Source organism: Camelina sativa, chromosome 14, assembly GCF_000633955.1.
Source record: "Camelina sativa cultivar DH55 chromosome 14, Cs, whole genome shotgun sequence".
In the NCBI taxonomy this organism is placed as follows: domain Eukaryota; kingdom Viridiplantae; phylum Streptophyta; class Magnoliopsida; order Brassicales; family Brassicaceae; genus Camelina; species Camelina sativa.
In genome coordinates this window covers 28,332,078-28,345,327 of record NC_025698.1, presented here as the reverse complement: position 1 = coordinate 28,345,327, position 13,250 = coordinate 28,332,078, and the positions used below count along the sequence as shown (strand labels likewise).

The 13,250-nt window shown below is 39.9% G+C and overlaps 2 protein-coding genes across 4 annotated transcripts in view; both read left to right on the top strand.

Moving 5' to 3' along the window:
* LOC104742709 (myrosinase-binding protein 2-like) lies at positions 2,365–5,125 on the top strand. Of its 3 annotated transcripts, XM_010463741.1 has the most exons (7): positions 2,365–2,429; positions 2,710–2,917; positions 3,018–3,479; positions 3,567–3,953; positions 4,027–4,485; positions 4,579–4,897; positions 4,991–5,125. In XM_010463741.1, exons 2-6 carry the CDS (start codon positions 2,729–2,731, stop codon positions 4,846–4,848), a joined length of 1,767 nt encoding a protein of 588 aa, XP_010462043.1. In that variant the 5' UTR covers positions 2,365–2,429; positions 2,710–2,728; the 3' UTR covers positions 4,849–4,897; positions 4,991–5,125. The 3 variants fall into 3 exon arrangements, with proteins under 3 accessions (XP_010462043.1, XP_010462041.1, XP_010462042.1); XM_010463739.1 differs by having other exon boundaries at positions 4,579–5,048; XM_010463740.1 differs by having other exon boundaries at positions 2,369–2,429; positions 2,713–2,917; positions 4,579–5,048.
* The window catches only part of LOC104744078 (myrosinase-binding protein 1-like), a 14,407-nt gene continuing 7,302 nt past the window's right edge, over positions 6,146–13,250 (top strand). The window contains 5 exon segments of the mRNA XM_019235612.1: positions 6,146–6,800; positions 6,928–7,105; positions 7,108–7,379; positions 7,480–7,855; positions 12,682–12,719. Of these exon segments, the coding sequence (XP_019091157.1) occupies positions 6,958–7,105; positions 7,108–7,379; positions 7,480–7,855; positions 12,682–12,719 (834 nt within the window). The 5' untranslated portion in view covers positions 6,146–6,800; positions 6,928–6,957.

Genomic DNA, 13,250 nt, shown 5'->3' with positions numbered 1-13,250 from the left:
AACTGGTGCCTTAGTTAGGAGGATAGCGAGTGGCGAGCCATGTGACCAGACCATCGTGTAACTTCCCGTCTCCCTGTTCTTGGATTGAAAGCAATCGATTGCGAATTTGTTGATCAAGTCGTCGACCTAGCTGAGCTGCAGGAAGGAAAGTGTCCCCATTGCGTCTTGCGTTTCGTTCCATCCACAGTGAATGAATGGTGAGCTGAAAAACATATTGTAATAGATATAGTCTGGTAGAGCCCGATGAGGTATCTGTCAATAACGGTAGTAGGTGAGGCCAAGAGGGTGTGTAACGCGTGAGGAGTAGTTTGGATGTGAGGCCAGACCAAACCTCCCGAGAGTAACAACAAGCAAAGAACAGGTGATTTCTAGTCTCCAAAGACTGGTTACAGAGAGTGCAGGTCGGATTGACACCCACATTCCAAGCCCGCATTCTATCACATGTGGAGAGTCGATTATGGATGGCTAGCCAAACCATAAAAGCATATTTTGGAGTGGCGTGCTTGAACCAAACCCCCCTACTCCAAACATTTTTCTGTTTGTGCAGTCTTATGACTTCCCATGTGTCTTTAGTGCTGAACGTATCACGAAAACAGTCCCCTTTACCCTTCCAGAGAACTACATCGTCCCTTGTTGCCTGCGGGTGAGACTGCAGCTGATCAATGAGCTGCTCAATGTGGTTGAATAAAGCATTGCGATGGTGCCGTCGGTGGTGAGTTACCATAACCTCAGCGACAGTCGAATGTAATCCAATACCCAAATCAATACAGCCTCTTTGACCTATGGACTCAATCAAGCGCCCGTAGGGAGACCACGGATCATGCCAAAAAGAGGTGTGATGGCCGTTATGCACCTCATATTTCACAAAACCAGAGGCTATACCACGATATTTCAGGAGTTTCCTCCATATCCAGGATCCTAGAGTAGTAGTAGCTTTGATCGACCAGAAAGAGCCTTTGCGAAACAGATAGAGTCGTAGCCACTGGACCCAAAGTGAGTTAGTCGACAGTATCCTCCAGATAAGTTTCAAACAGCTTACCTTATTTACTTCCTTTAGAGAGCGCAGGCCTAGACCACCCTCATCCTTGGGAGTACAAACATCACACCATGCAACTTTCGCCTTCTTTGTGTTTAACTTTGGACCAGACCACAAAAAAGCAGAGCATAGGCTATCTATTTCGCGGATACAAGAGCTGGGCAGCCGAAATGCAGACATCCAAAAATTAGTTAGACTATGAATGGCTGAAGCAATCAGTTGTAGGCGACCAGCAAAGGATAAATGCCGAGCCGTCCAGCTACTAATGCGCTCCCGGACTCGCTCTATGAGTGGACTATAGTCTGCAGATGTCATCCGCTTCGTGAGGAGTGGCAACCCAAGATAACGGACAGGTAGGCTACCTGAGGCAAACGGGAAGGATTGAAGAATGTCGTCCCTTTCACCCTCGCTTACCCCTGCCATATACAAGGTTGATTTTTCTAGGCTGATTGACAGTCCTGACATCGCTGCAAAAGTGTCAAACAGGTGAAGAATACTCTCAATAGAGCTTTTTGTACCATTAGTGAATACCAATATGTCATCGGCAAAGCACAAATGTGTCAGCTTCAGTTTGTGACAACGGGGGTGATACCCGATACGTTGCTCCAGACCCGCCTTGTCAAGTAAAGTAGACAAAACATGCATACAAATGACGAAAAGGTATGGGGACAAAGAACAACCTTGCCTCAAACCTCTCTCGCTACGAAACAGTCCTGCCAACTCTCCATTCACCTGAACAGAAAATGATGCTGTTGTGACACAGAGTTCAATCCACTTGATAAACTGTGGAGGGAAATCTAAAGCAGAGAGCGTATTGAGCAAAAACGACCATTGCACTGAATCAAAAGCCTTTGAAATGTCAATCTTTAAAGAGCATCGGGGAGATACTGTTTCTTTGTGATAGTCTTGAACAACCTCTGACGCCAGCAAAACATTTTCCATCATAAGTCGTCTCTTGACAAACGCTGACTGATTCGGAGCAATGAAGTGTGGGAGGAGTAGCTTCAACCGGTTTGCCAGAATCTTTGATATCACCTTGTATAAGACGTTGCAGCAAGAAATAGGACGATAATCTTTCATCTCCTTAATACGTACTGATGTAGTTTTCTTTTAAAAGTAACCATTAGGTGCGCTGCGTATTTTTCTTTAGTGTAACAAATTCATGGTTTCTTGGACTTATATTAATTAGTTAGACAACGTGGGAAGCATTTCCCTCACATTTAAAAAGAATGTAACCGTTTTTGAGAATTAAATTACTATCTTCTTTTAAAAGAACATAAAGCGTTTGTATAGCTGGGGTTGGTTCTATTGTCACACATTATATAAGAAAAAGATCACTATCCACCAATCTAACAAAGTTACTCTCATCCTTCATCGTACTCTCTTTACTCAGGTTACTATTTATCTCTTCTTTTTGGTTTTACTTTCTCTTTCTTCTTGGAAATTTCTTGACTCTTGATCCACAAAACGGCATAGGTTGATTATTTTATTCTTAAAATGTTTTTTTTTCCTTTCTAACTAGTGAGTACTCTTGAGTATTACAATATTTCAAAGAACTTATAAACAAAAAGAAAATTGGCCAAGCAAAGATAGCATAGTGTGATACATCCTTCGTTTCTGAACATATAAGTGATTTTTTTGATATAAGTGAAAACATAGTTTTTGTTGTTCAGTAGGAAGCAGATAGAAACAATGTCTGAAAAGGTGGGACCGATGGGTGGTAACAACGGAGTAGCATTCGACGATGGGGTTTTCGATGGTGTTAAGAAAATAATTATTGGAAAAAATATTCGCAATGTAAATTATATCAAGATCGAATACGAAAAGGACGGAAAATTTGAAATCCGTGAACACGGAACAAATCGCGGTCGATTACAAGAGGTAATGATAAATCATAGCTTTCTTATTCATAAGTCTGGTTCTTATGTAATCATGTAAAAGCTAATAATCAAATTGTTTATGATGGAAAAATGAAATCTAGTTTTCAATGGATTATCCGAGTGAATATATCATAGCCGTTGGTGGAGGCTACGATGATATTTTCGGTTATGGAGCAGCATTGATCAAATCGTTACTCTTCAAAACCTCTTACGGAAGAACATCTCCCATACTAGGTCATATGACGTTATTAGGAAATCCAGTTGGGAAAGAGTTCATGCTCGAGGGTAAAAATGGAGGAAAACTCATTGGTTTCCATGGACGTGCTGGTGAAGCTCTTGATGCCATTGGACCTCACTTCTCTGTTGTGGATTCGTCTCTTAAGCACTTTAAACTTCAAGGTGGGAATGGAGGGTTTGCTTGGGACGATGGCGCTTTCGATGGTGTTAGAAAAGTGCTTGTTGGACGAAATGGTAAGAACGTGGGTTATGTCAGGTTTGAGTATGCCAAAGGCCAAAGAACCATACCGCATGCTCATGGGCATAGACAAGAAGCCCCACAAGAGGTATCATGATATAATAGCTTTGTGACATAAGATATTAGTATTATTATATTCGCTTTTGATCGGAGAAATTTTAATATTTTGTGGCAGTTTGCGGTGGATTATCCTAATGAACATATTACATCCGCGGAGGGAACAATCGATGTTTATCTTACGTCTCTTACGTTTAAGACGTCAAAAGGAAGAACATCCCCTGCTTTTGGGACTGTGGTTGGTAGTAAATTTGTGTTTCAGGAAACAGGTTTTAAACTTGTTGGAATTTATGGTCGGTCTGGTAATGTAATTGATTCTCTTGGTGCATATTTTGCCCCTCTTCCCGCTCCAGCTCCATCTCAGGTTCCCAAAAACAGTGTGACCAAGATCTACATTTCATCTGGTAATGGAGGAATTGAGCAAATCAAGTTTGATACTGTCGAAAACGGAGAGACAGAGGAAGGACTGTTGCATGGTGTGAAGGGTACAAATGTCATTTCTGCGGTACGTTAGCATTTTTTTTTAGACGTATGTATACTACTTACATTTTGAACTAAGTTTTCTCTGAGACCTTCAGGTTGCCGTAAGAAATTATCCTGATGACTATCTCGTTTATGTCGAGAGTTGGTACGATTCTTCCAATGTCTTCCAAGGAATCAAGTTCAAAACCGACAAGAACACTTCTGAGTTCTTTGGTTATAAACTTTCTGAGGATGATGGTACACCGTTCTCTCTTCATGTCAAGGATAAGAAGATCACTGGCTTTGCTAGATTCGCTAATTCGAATCTCAATTTTCCTGGAACTTACTTTGTACTTAACCATTCGGCCTTGACTCCTTCTACTGCTAAGAAGCTACAAGCAAAAGGTGGTAATGGAGGTGCTTCCTGGGATGATGGTGTTTTCGATGGTGTTAAAAAGATACTTGTAGGTCAAGGAAACGATGGTGTAGCTTTTGTCACGTTTGAGTATAACAAAGGCACTCAAGCAATAATCGGTGATGGTCATGGGAAGAAAACATTACTTGGAACTGAGACGGTTCTTTAATTCTTCTCTCTATTCTCTTTCTAGTTTCTCCCAATAATTGATTTCTTGACCTAATTTTCCTCTTCTTGTTTTTTTTTTTTGTAGTTTGAGCTTGACTTTCCAAGTGAGTACCTCACTTCGGTGGAAGGTTACTATGATAAAATCTTCGGAGTTGAAGCTGAAGTGGTAACCAGTCTAACGTTCAAGACTAACAAGAGAACGTCTCAGCCGTTTGGATTGACTGCTGGAGAACATTTCGAGCTTAAGGAGGAAGGTTACAAGATCGTTGGGTTCCATGGGAAAGCTAGTGATGTGGTTCATCAGATCGGAGTCCATGTCGAGCCCATTTTCACCAATTATAGGATTACGCTTTAGTTCCTTCATTTTCTTTGATGATTTTGTAAAATAAGGTCAGGTGACTCAGGTCCATGGACCATGCTTATGGATTTGTGTGTGTGTTTTAGTGTCACTGCTTTATGCTAGCGATCATGTGATGTTCTGCTTTGATGTGACTCAGGTCCATGGACCATGCTTATGGATTTGTGTGTGTGTTTTAGTGTCACTGCTTTATGCTAGCGATCATGTGACGTTCTGCTTTGATGTGTTGTAGTTTCCATTTACATCTTTTGCTTATAACACACACAAAAAATAGATTAGGCCAAGCCCATAACAATATATCACGTACTTTTAAGATCTTGGTTAGTTTTTGTGTTTATGTTTTAAAATTTTAATACTTTTTAGTTTTCAGAAAATATTTTCTTAAAGTGTTTTGTTTGCATTTGTGCATATAAATAATCAATAGAAAAGACGTTGAAAATTTTAAAAGTCGTTGCTAATTTTCTAATAAAAAGCTACAGTAAATAGAAAGACTTGTGGAGAGATGATACATGACCCCCGGGTTGACTTTTTGGATCAGATCTTTCTACATTTTAGTTGTATGTAGAATGTCACACACTTTCGATGGTGAAGAGTTATCAAGCTACTTTGTGTAGTCCGTTTGACACAAAAATGATGATTTCTGATGAGCCAGAAGAGCGTGTATAATAATGTCTGTGACATAATCACATAGACCTGATCTTGCAAAAATGCATTATCGGATTTGAGACGGCTTGAAAATGGCCGTGAAGCTCCCTCCCAAGAGGTATACTATTGGGCTGTGTTTGTGTAATAGTCATTTATCAAGGGACCATAACAATTTTTTCACCTTGCTCTTAGATCAACTCGGTGGAGGCTTATCTACATGTCGTAACTAGATTGATAGAAAAAAAAATTCACCCCAAGAAAACTATATTTTTGTTAATAAAGTTAAGACTGACTTTAAAAGTAACCATTAGGTGCGTTGCTTATTATTTTTGTTATTTTTCTTTAGTGTAACAAATGCATGGTTTCTTGGATTTATATTTGTTAGTTAGACAACGTGGGAAGCACATCCCTCACATTTCAAACGATTGTAACCGTTTTCGAGAATTATAACTACTATCGTTGTCACAAGAATATAAAGAGTTTGTATAGGTGGGGTTTCTACTTTCACATTATATAAGAAAAAAACAAAAATAAACTATATATCCTCTATTCCACCAACCTGACAAGTTACTCTCGTTCTTCATCGTACTCTCTTTACTCAGGTTAACTATTTTTCTCTTCTTTTTGGTTTTACTCTCTTTCTTTTAACTTGGAGTTTTCTTATTTGACTCTTGCTTGAACCACAAAATGGCGTAGTTTTACTTGATTATTTTATGTGTTAAGATTCTTTGTTTTTCCTCTCTAACGAGTGAGTAAAGGCTAGATGTCAAAGAACTTTTATATAAACATATACTCTTTTTTTTTTTTTTTGACAAACTTATATAAACATATACTCTAATTATTTATTTTTCAATGTCGCATTCTCTTTTTTAAGTCAAAAAGAAATTCGTCAAGCAAGTCTAATTATTATTTATTTTTGTTTTTTTGGTCACTTAGAAGAACATATAAATGATATAGACAATATTGTTGATATAAGTGAAAAACATAGTCTGTGTTGCTTCCTCTCTTACTTTACGAAGGAATCATCTGGTTAGTTGTTTCCTTTTCTTATTGTGTTTTTGGAACTAAAAAAAACGTTTGAATCTTTCAGGTTTTCTCTGAAGTTAAAAGACAGAAACAATGTCTCAAAAGGTCGGACCGGTAGGTGGTATAAACCATTAGACGATGGTGTCTTCGATGGTTTTAAGAAAATAACTGTTGGAAAAGATGTTGCGCGCTTTGTAACTTATATCAAGATCGAATATGAAAAGGACGGAAAAATCCAAATCCGTGAACACGGGACAATTCGCGGTCGACTAGAAGAGGTAATGAAAAGATCATGACTTTGCTATTCTTAGATCGGTTCTTGTCAAACCCGCAAGAAGTATTGGGAGATCGATACTGATGANTTTTTTTTTTTTTTTTTTTTTTTTTGTGGAAAATGAAATCCAGTTTTCAGTGGATTATCCGAGTGAATATATCATGGCCGTTGGTGGAAGGTACGATGAAATGTACGCTTTCATCAAAATGTTGGTCTTCAAAACCTCTTATGGAAGAACGTCTCCGGTACTCGGTCATACGCCGTTGTTTTCGTGTATTTCACCGGGGAAAGAATTTAAACTTGAGGGTAAAATGGAAGAAAACTTCTTGGTTTCCATGGACGATCTAGTGAAGTTCTTGATTCCATTGGAGCTCACTTCTCTGTTGTGGATTCGTCTCTTAAGGACTTTAAACTTCAAGGTGGGAAAGGAGTTTTTGCTTGGGACGATGGCTCTTTCGATGGTGTTAGAAAAGTGCTCGTTGGAAGAAATGGTAAGAATGTGGGTTATGTCAGGTTTGAGTATGCCAAAGGCCAAAGAACCATACCGCATGCTCATGGGAATAGACAAGATGCTCCACAAGAGGTACATCTTGATATATAAGCTTTGTGTATTCTCGCGTGTACTGAGATATTAGTATTATTCTTCGCTATTGATTTGAGAAATAATGAATATTTGGTTGCAGCTTGTGGTGGATTATCCCAATGAACATATTACATCAGTGGAGGGTACAATAGATATTCAATCAGTGGAGGGAACCATCGATGCTTACCTTACGTCCCTTACATTTAAGACATCAAAAGGAAGAACCTCCCCTGCTTTTGGGACTGTGGTCGGTAGCGAATTTGTGTTCGAGGAAACAGGTTTTAAACTTGTTGGGTTTTATGGTCGGTCTGGTAATGTTATTAATGCTCTTGGTGCATATTTTGCACCTCTTCCCGTTCCAGCTCCGGCTCCGGTTCCCAAAAACAGTGTGGCCAAGATCTACATTTCATCTGGTAACGGAGGAATTGAGCAGATCAAGTTTGATACTGTCGAAAACGGAGAGACAAAGGAAGGAATTTTACTGTTGGATAATTCCAACTTGTGTTAGAAGTTATCTCATTAAGGAGGAGCTTAAGGAGATAAGAGATAAGGATGCACAAACAAGATTTAGATAAAGAGAAGCTTATTTAGGTAAGGCTTTGTGTTGTAATCCTATTAGAATTAGGAGTTGTCTAATTCATTATATATAGAAGTCAATAGAGAGGTGTTCTATGTGACTTGAGAAAGATTTAGTTTTGAGAAGTTTCTAAATCAATAAGAAAAGGTGTTCTTATATTTCAAGTCTTTGATCTTATATTTGGTATCAGAGCAAGGTTGTGTTGCTGATCTAAAAACAGAGGGGAAGATTCAAGACAAGCATGGCGGCCAAATCAAACATACGAACAAAGGACCTTGGAGCACCATCGATCCAATGTCCGCTACTCACACCGACCAATTACACAGTTTGGTCGATGAGGATGAAGATCATACTTCGAGTCAGCGAGGTATGGGATGTTATCGATCCTGGATCCACAAATGAAAAGAAGAACGATATTGCAACTGCTCTTTTGTTTCAGTCTGTCCCAGAATCACTTATCTTGCAAATAGGAGAGCAAGATTCAGCCAAATCACTTTGGGAAGCCATCCGATCACGTCACCAAGGAGCGGAACGTGTAAAGGAGGCAAGACTTCAAACCTTGTTAGCATAACTAGAGTGTTTGAAGATGAGTGAATCAGATTCGGTAGATGATTTTGCAGGCAAGATCTCAGGGATTGCATCACAATCAGCTTCTTTGGGAGAGACCATTGAAGAACCGAAACTTGTAAAGAAGTTTCTCACAGGTTTGCCTAGAGCAAAGTTCATACATATGGTAGCTTCTCTAGAGAAAGTCCTTGACTTAAACACAACGACGTTTGTGGATATTGTGGGAAGACTAAAAGCTTATGAGGAGCGAATTGGTGAAGTAAGTCCAATCGAAGATCAAGGGAAGTTGATGTTCACTAATACCTCTAATAATCGTGGAGGATATGGAGGTTTTAGAGGAGGATCCAGAGGTAGAGGCAACTATGGTAGAGGAAGCTATGGTAGAGGTAACTTTGGCAGAGGTGGTTTCGGTAGAGGCAGGGGTCAAGGGAGATTCAACGGCCAAAACCAAGGAGGAGAAACCACAGAATAGAACCAAAAGCAACAGAAAAAGGATCTACCCAAAGTAATTTGCTGGAGATGCGACAAACCTGGACATTATGCGACGACTTGCACCAACAAGCCGATACAGAACCATAACCAGAATCAAGAGTCGAACCTGAATGAGACACAAGAAGCAGATGGACTCTATATGCACGAAGTTGTTTTCCTCAATGAAGACAAGGTGATTCCGGAGAACTACGATATCAACAAAGGTAATGCAAGTGTTTGGTATCTAGATAATGGAGAAAGTAATCACATGTCAGGAAACAGAGAATTCTTTTACAGTATGGACGAAAGGATTAAGGGTAAAGTACGGTTTGGTGATGGCTCATATGTTGATATTGTTGGGAAAGGTACTATTAACTTTGTTTGCAAGACAGGCGAAATAAGATCACTCAAAGAAATCTACTACATACCCGAACTTAAGCACAACATATTGAGTCTAGGACAAGCAACAGAAGGAGGGTGTGAGGTGAACATGAAGAAGAATTTTCTAACACTTCTAGACCCATGTGGAAGGCTGCTTGTGAGAGTTACTAGGTCATCAAACCGTTTGTACAAGACTCCGATGGAGATTAGCTTACCGATGTGTCTGTAGATCGACAATGATGAAGCTACATGGTGTTGGCATGCTCAGCTGGGGCATATAAGCTTCACTATCATGAAGAATATGGTTCAACAGGATATGGTTGTAGGAATGCCACACATGATTCATGAGAAGGATATGTGTGATGTGTGTCTAGCAGGGAAGCAAACAAGAGGTTCTTTCCCAGTTAAAACCAGTTTTCGTGCATTGCAACCTTTGGAGTTGGTTCATGGAGATTTGTGTGGTCTTATCTCGCCTCAAACACCTGCTAACAACCGCTATGTTTTTGTGCTAATTGACGACTTCTCTAGGTACATGTGGACGATGCTGCTGAGGGAAAAGAGCGAAGCCTTTGAACGTTTTAAACGGTTTAAAGACTTTGTCGAAAAACATAGTGGGTTGGCTATTAAGACTTTTCGAACCGATAGAGGAGGAGAGTTCACTTCATGTGAGTTCAATCGGTTCTGCGAGGAGAATGGCATCACTAGACACTTGACTGCACCATATACACCACAGAAAAACGGTGTAGTATAGAGAAGAAACCGAACTCTGATGGAGATGACAAGAAGCTTGATGAAGGGAATGTTGATTCCGAATGATATGTGGGGAGAAGGTGTACGTCATTCGACTTACCTCATCAATCGAGTGCCCACAAAAGCACTGAATGGTCAGACTCCATATGAGTGTTTTATGTCCAAGAAACCGAACATTGAACACTTAAGAGTGTTCGGTTGGTGTTGCGTATGCAAAGGTCAATGGACCATAGTTGAAAAAGCTGGATGATAGATCAAGGAAAGTGATCAATCTCGGCACAGAACCTGGTTCTAAGGCATATAGACTCTATGATCCGATTGCTAAGAGAGTAGTGGTTAGTAGAGATGTGATTTTTGATGAAAATAAGGCTTGGGACTGGTCATCTATGGCAGTGGAGTCAGAAGGTGAACCAGGAGCATTTAAACTCTTCCAAGAAGGTTTTATAGAACACGGTGGTGGACACGACAATGATCAAGAAAACGATCAGCAAAATGCAGACCAAGAAGCTATTAATCATGATAACGAGGATGAGGAAGAAAACGGAGAAGACAATGAGGGTGATGAGATTGTCGAGAACCAAGTTCAAGGTCAACAAGTTGCAGTACAGCCCTTGGTAACTAGGTCTGGTCGTGTAGTAACAAACTCCCACGACATCTCAGTGATTATGTCTTATTTGCAGAAGCAGAGAGCTGCAGTTTGTTCTTAACAATAGATGGAGAACCAGAGAACTACCTTGAAGCTGGAAGGATAAAAGAATGGATAGATGCTATGAAGGCTGAAATAGATTCGATCATAAGGAACAATACATGGGAGCTTGTGGACAAACTAGTCGGAGTTAAACCTATAGGAGTTAGGTGGATCTATAAACTCAAAAGAAAAGCTGATGGTTCAGTGAATAAGTATAAGGGGAGGTTAGTTGCAAAAGGATATGTGCAACAACAAGGTATAGATTTCGATGAGGTGTTTGCTCCGGTAGCAAGAGTTGAAACTATAAGGCTACTGATAGCACTTGCAGCAACGAGAGGTTGGGAGATTCACCACCTAGATGTGAAGACAGCTTTTCTCAATGGTGAACTAAAAGAATTGGTCTATGTTACTCAACCTGAGGGGTTCGAGAAGAAGGGAGAAGAGGATCGAGTGTATAACCTTCATAAAGCTTTGTACGGACTGCGTCAAGCTCCTAGAGCTTGGAATTTAAAGCTTGATCAAGTTCTTAAGGAAATGAACTTTATGAGATGTGCGAAGGAACCAACAGTTTATCGCAAGAAAGAGGGGAAGGAGTTCTTAATTGTAGCCATCTATGTTGATGATCTGTTTGTAACAGGAACCTCGCTCAGTATCATTAAATGGTTCAAGGAGGATATGTCAAGGAGATTTGAGATGTCGGATCTAGGAAAATTGACATATTATCTTGGCATAGAAGTCATTCAAGGAGCGGATGGAATAAGGATAAAACAAGAGGGATACGCTCAAGGAATTCTTACTAATGCAGGGATGGGTTCCTGCAACTCAACTCATGAACCGATGGAGCCGGGACTGAGTTTGTCAAAAGCAGAGAAAGAGAAAGAGATCGATGCAACTCGATAAAGAAGAACTATAGGATGTTTGCGATATCTTCTTAATACAAGACCAGATTTGTCTTTTGATGTTGGTGTTCTTAGCCGCTATATGCAGAGTCCGAGACTGTCACATGGGCAAGCAATCAAGCATGTTCTAAGGTATTTGAAAGGAACTATTGAGTTTTGGTTTGTTCTTTAGAAGGGATGGATCAAGGAAGGTCACAGGGTACAGTGACAGTAGTCACAACATCGACATTGATGATGGGAGGAGCACCACGGGTCATGTTTTTTACTACGGTTCATTGCCTATCACATGGACAACGCAGAAACAGCCGACTGTGGCATTGTCATCGTGCGAAGCAGAGTTCATGGCTGCTACGGAGGCTGCGAAACAAGCAATATGGCTTAAAGAGTTGTTGAGTGAGATACTAAGCTTGCAAGGAGAGAAGATCCTACTTAGAGTTGATAACAAATCAGCTATAGCACTAACCAAGAACCCAGTCTTTCACGGAAAAACAAAGCACATGCTTGCCAAGTATCATTTCATTCGGGACTGTGTAGAGAATGATCAAATCGAAGTTGATCATGTGCCAGGAGAGGAGCAGAAAGCAGACATACTCACGAAGCCTCTAGGACGGATTAAGTTCAAGGAAATGAGAAGTTTACTTGGAGTTGAAGAAATCAAGCTTCCCAGAGTTCATGTTGGAATTAAGGGGGAGAATGTTGGATAACTCCAACTTGTGTTAGAAGTTATCTCATTAAGGAGGAGCTTAAGGAGATAAGAGATAAGGATGCACAAACAAGATTTAGATAAAGAGAAGCTTATTTAGGTAAGGCTTTGTGTTGTAATCCTATTAGAATTAGGAGTTGTCTAATTCATTATATATATAGAAGTCAATAGAGAGGTGTTCTATGTGACTTGAGAAAGATTTAGTTTTGAGAAGTTTCTAAATCAATAAGAAAAGGTGTTCTTATATTTCAAGTCTTTGATCTTATATTTTCATGGTGTGAAGGATAAAAATTACATTTCCACGGTACGTTAGCATTTTTTGTTTTGTTACACTTTCGAAAGTTGAAGACATATGTTAAGGATACGATCGTATCATGTCTTCATTGACTCAATATTCACATTCCTTATATGTATCTTCTCTCATAAGTAGCTTAACATAGAACCTTCCTGTACTCTGTATATATATTCGCCTCTGTAATCACTCTTGAGATATATCACAATATACAGCATTTACATGGTATCAGAGCTTAACCGATACCCTTAGACAATTTTCTTTCTACCAGCCGCCTCTACTCTTCTCTTCTTTTCTTTTCTCTTCCTCCCCGTTTTCTTCTCCCTTCTCAGATCTCCATTTCTCCCTCCTCTCTCATTCTTCCATCATGGCTGCTGCGGAAGCTGTCGACCTGACCCAAGGTCTCCTCAACATCAATATGATGAACATCAACAAACTAACCTCAACCAACTACATCACATGGAGTCTTCAAGTCCACTCCCTTCTTGATGGCTACAATCTTGCTGGCTACATCGATGGCTCGTCCCTCCCACCAGATCAGAC

Excerpts from the sequence above, each read along its gene's own strand:
- LOC104742709 (XM_010463741.1), top strand. The coding sequence starts at position 2,729 with ATGTCTGAAAAGGTGGGACCGATGGGTGGTAACAACGGAGTAGCATTC. Across the intron at positions 2,918-3,017 it reads ATCGCGGTCGATTACAAGAG|TTTTCAATGGATTATCCGAG; the intron begins GTAATGATAAAT and ends AATGAAATCTAG. Across the intron at positions 4,486-4,578 it reads CATTACTTGGAACTGAGACG|TTTGAGCTTGACTTTCCAAG; the intron begins GTTCTTTAATTC and ends TTTTTTTTGTAG.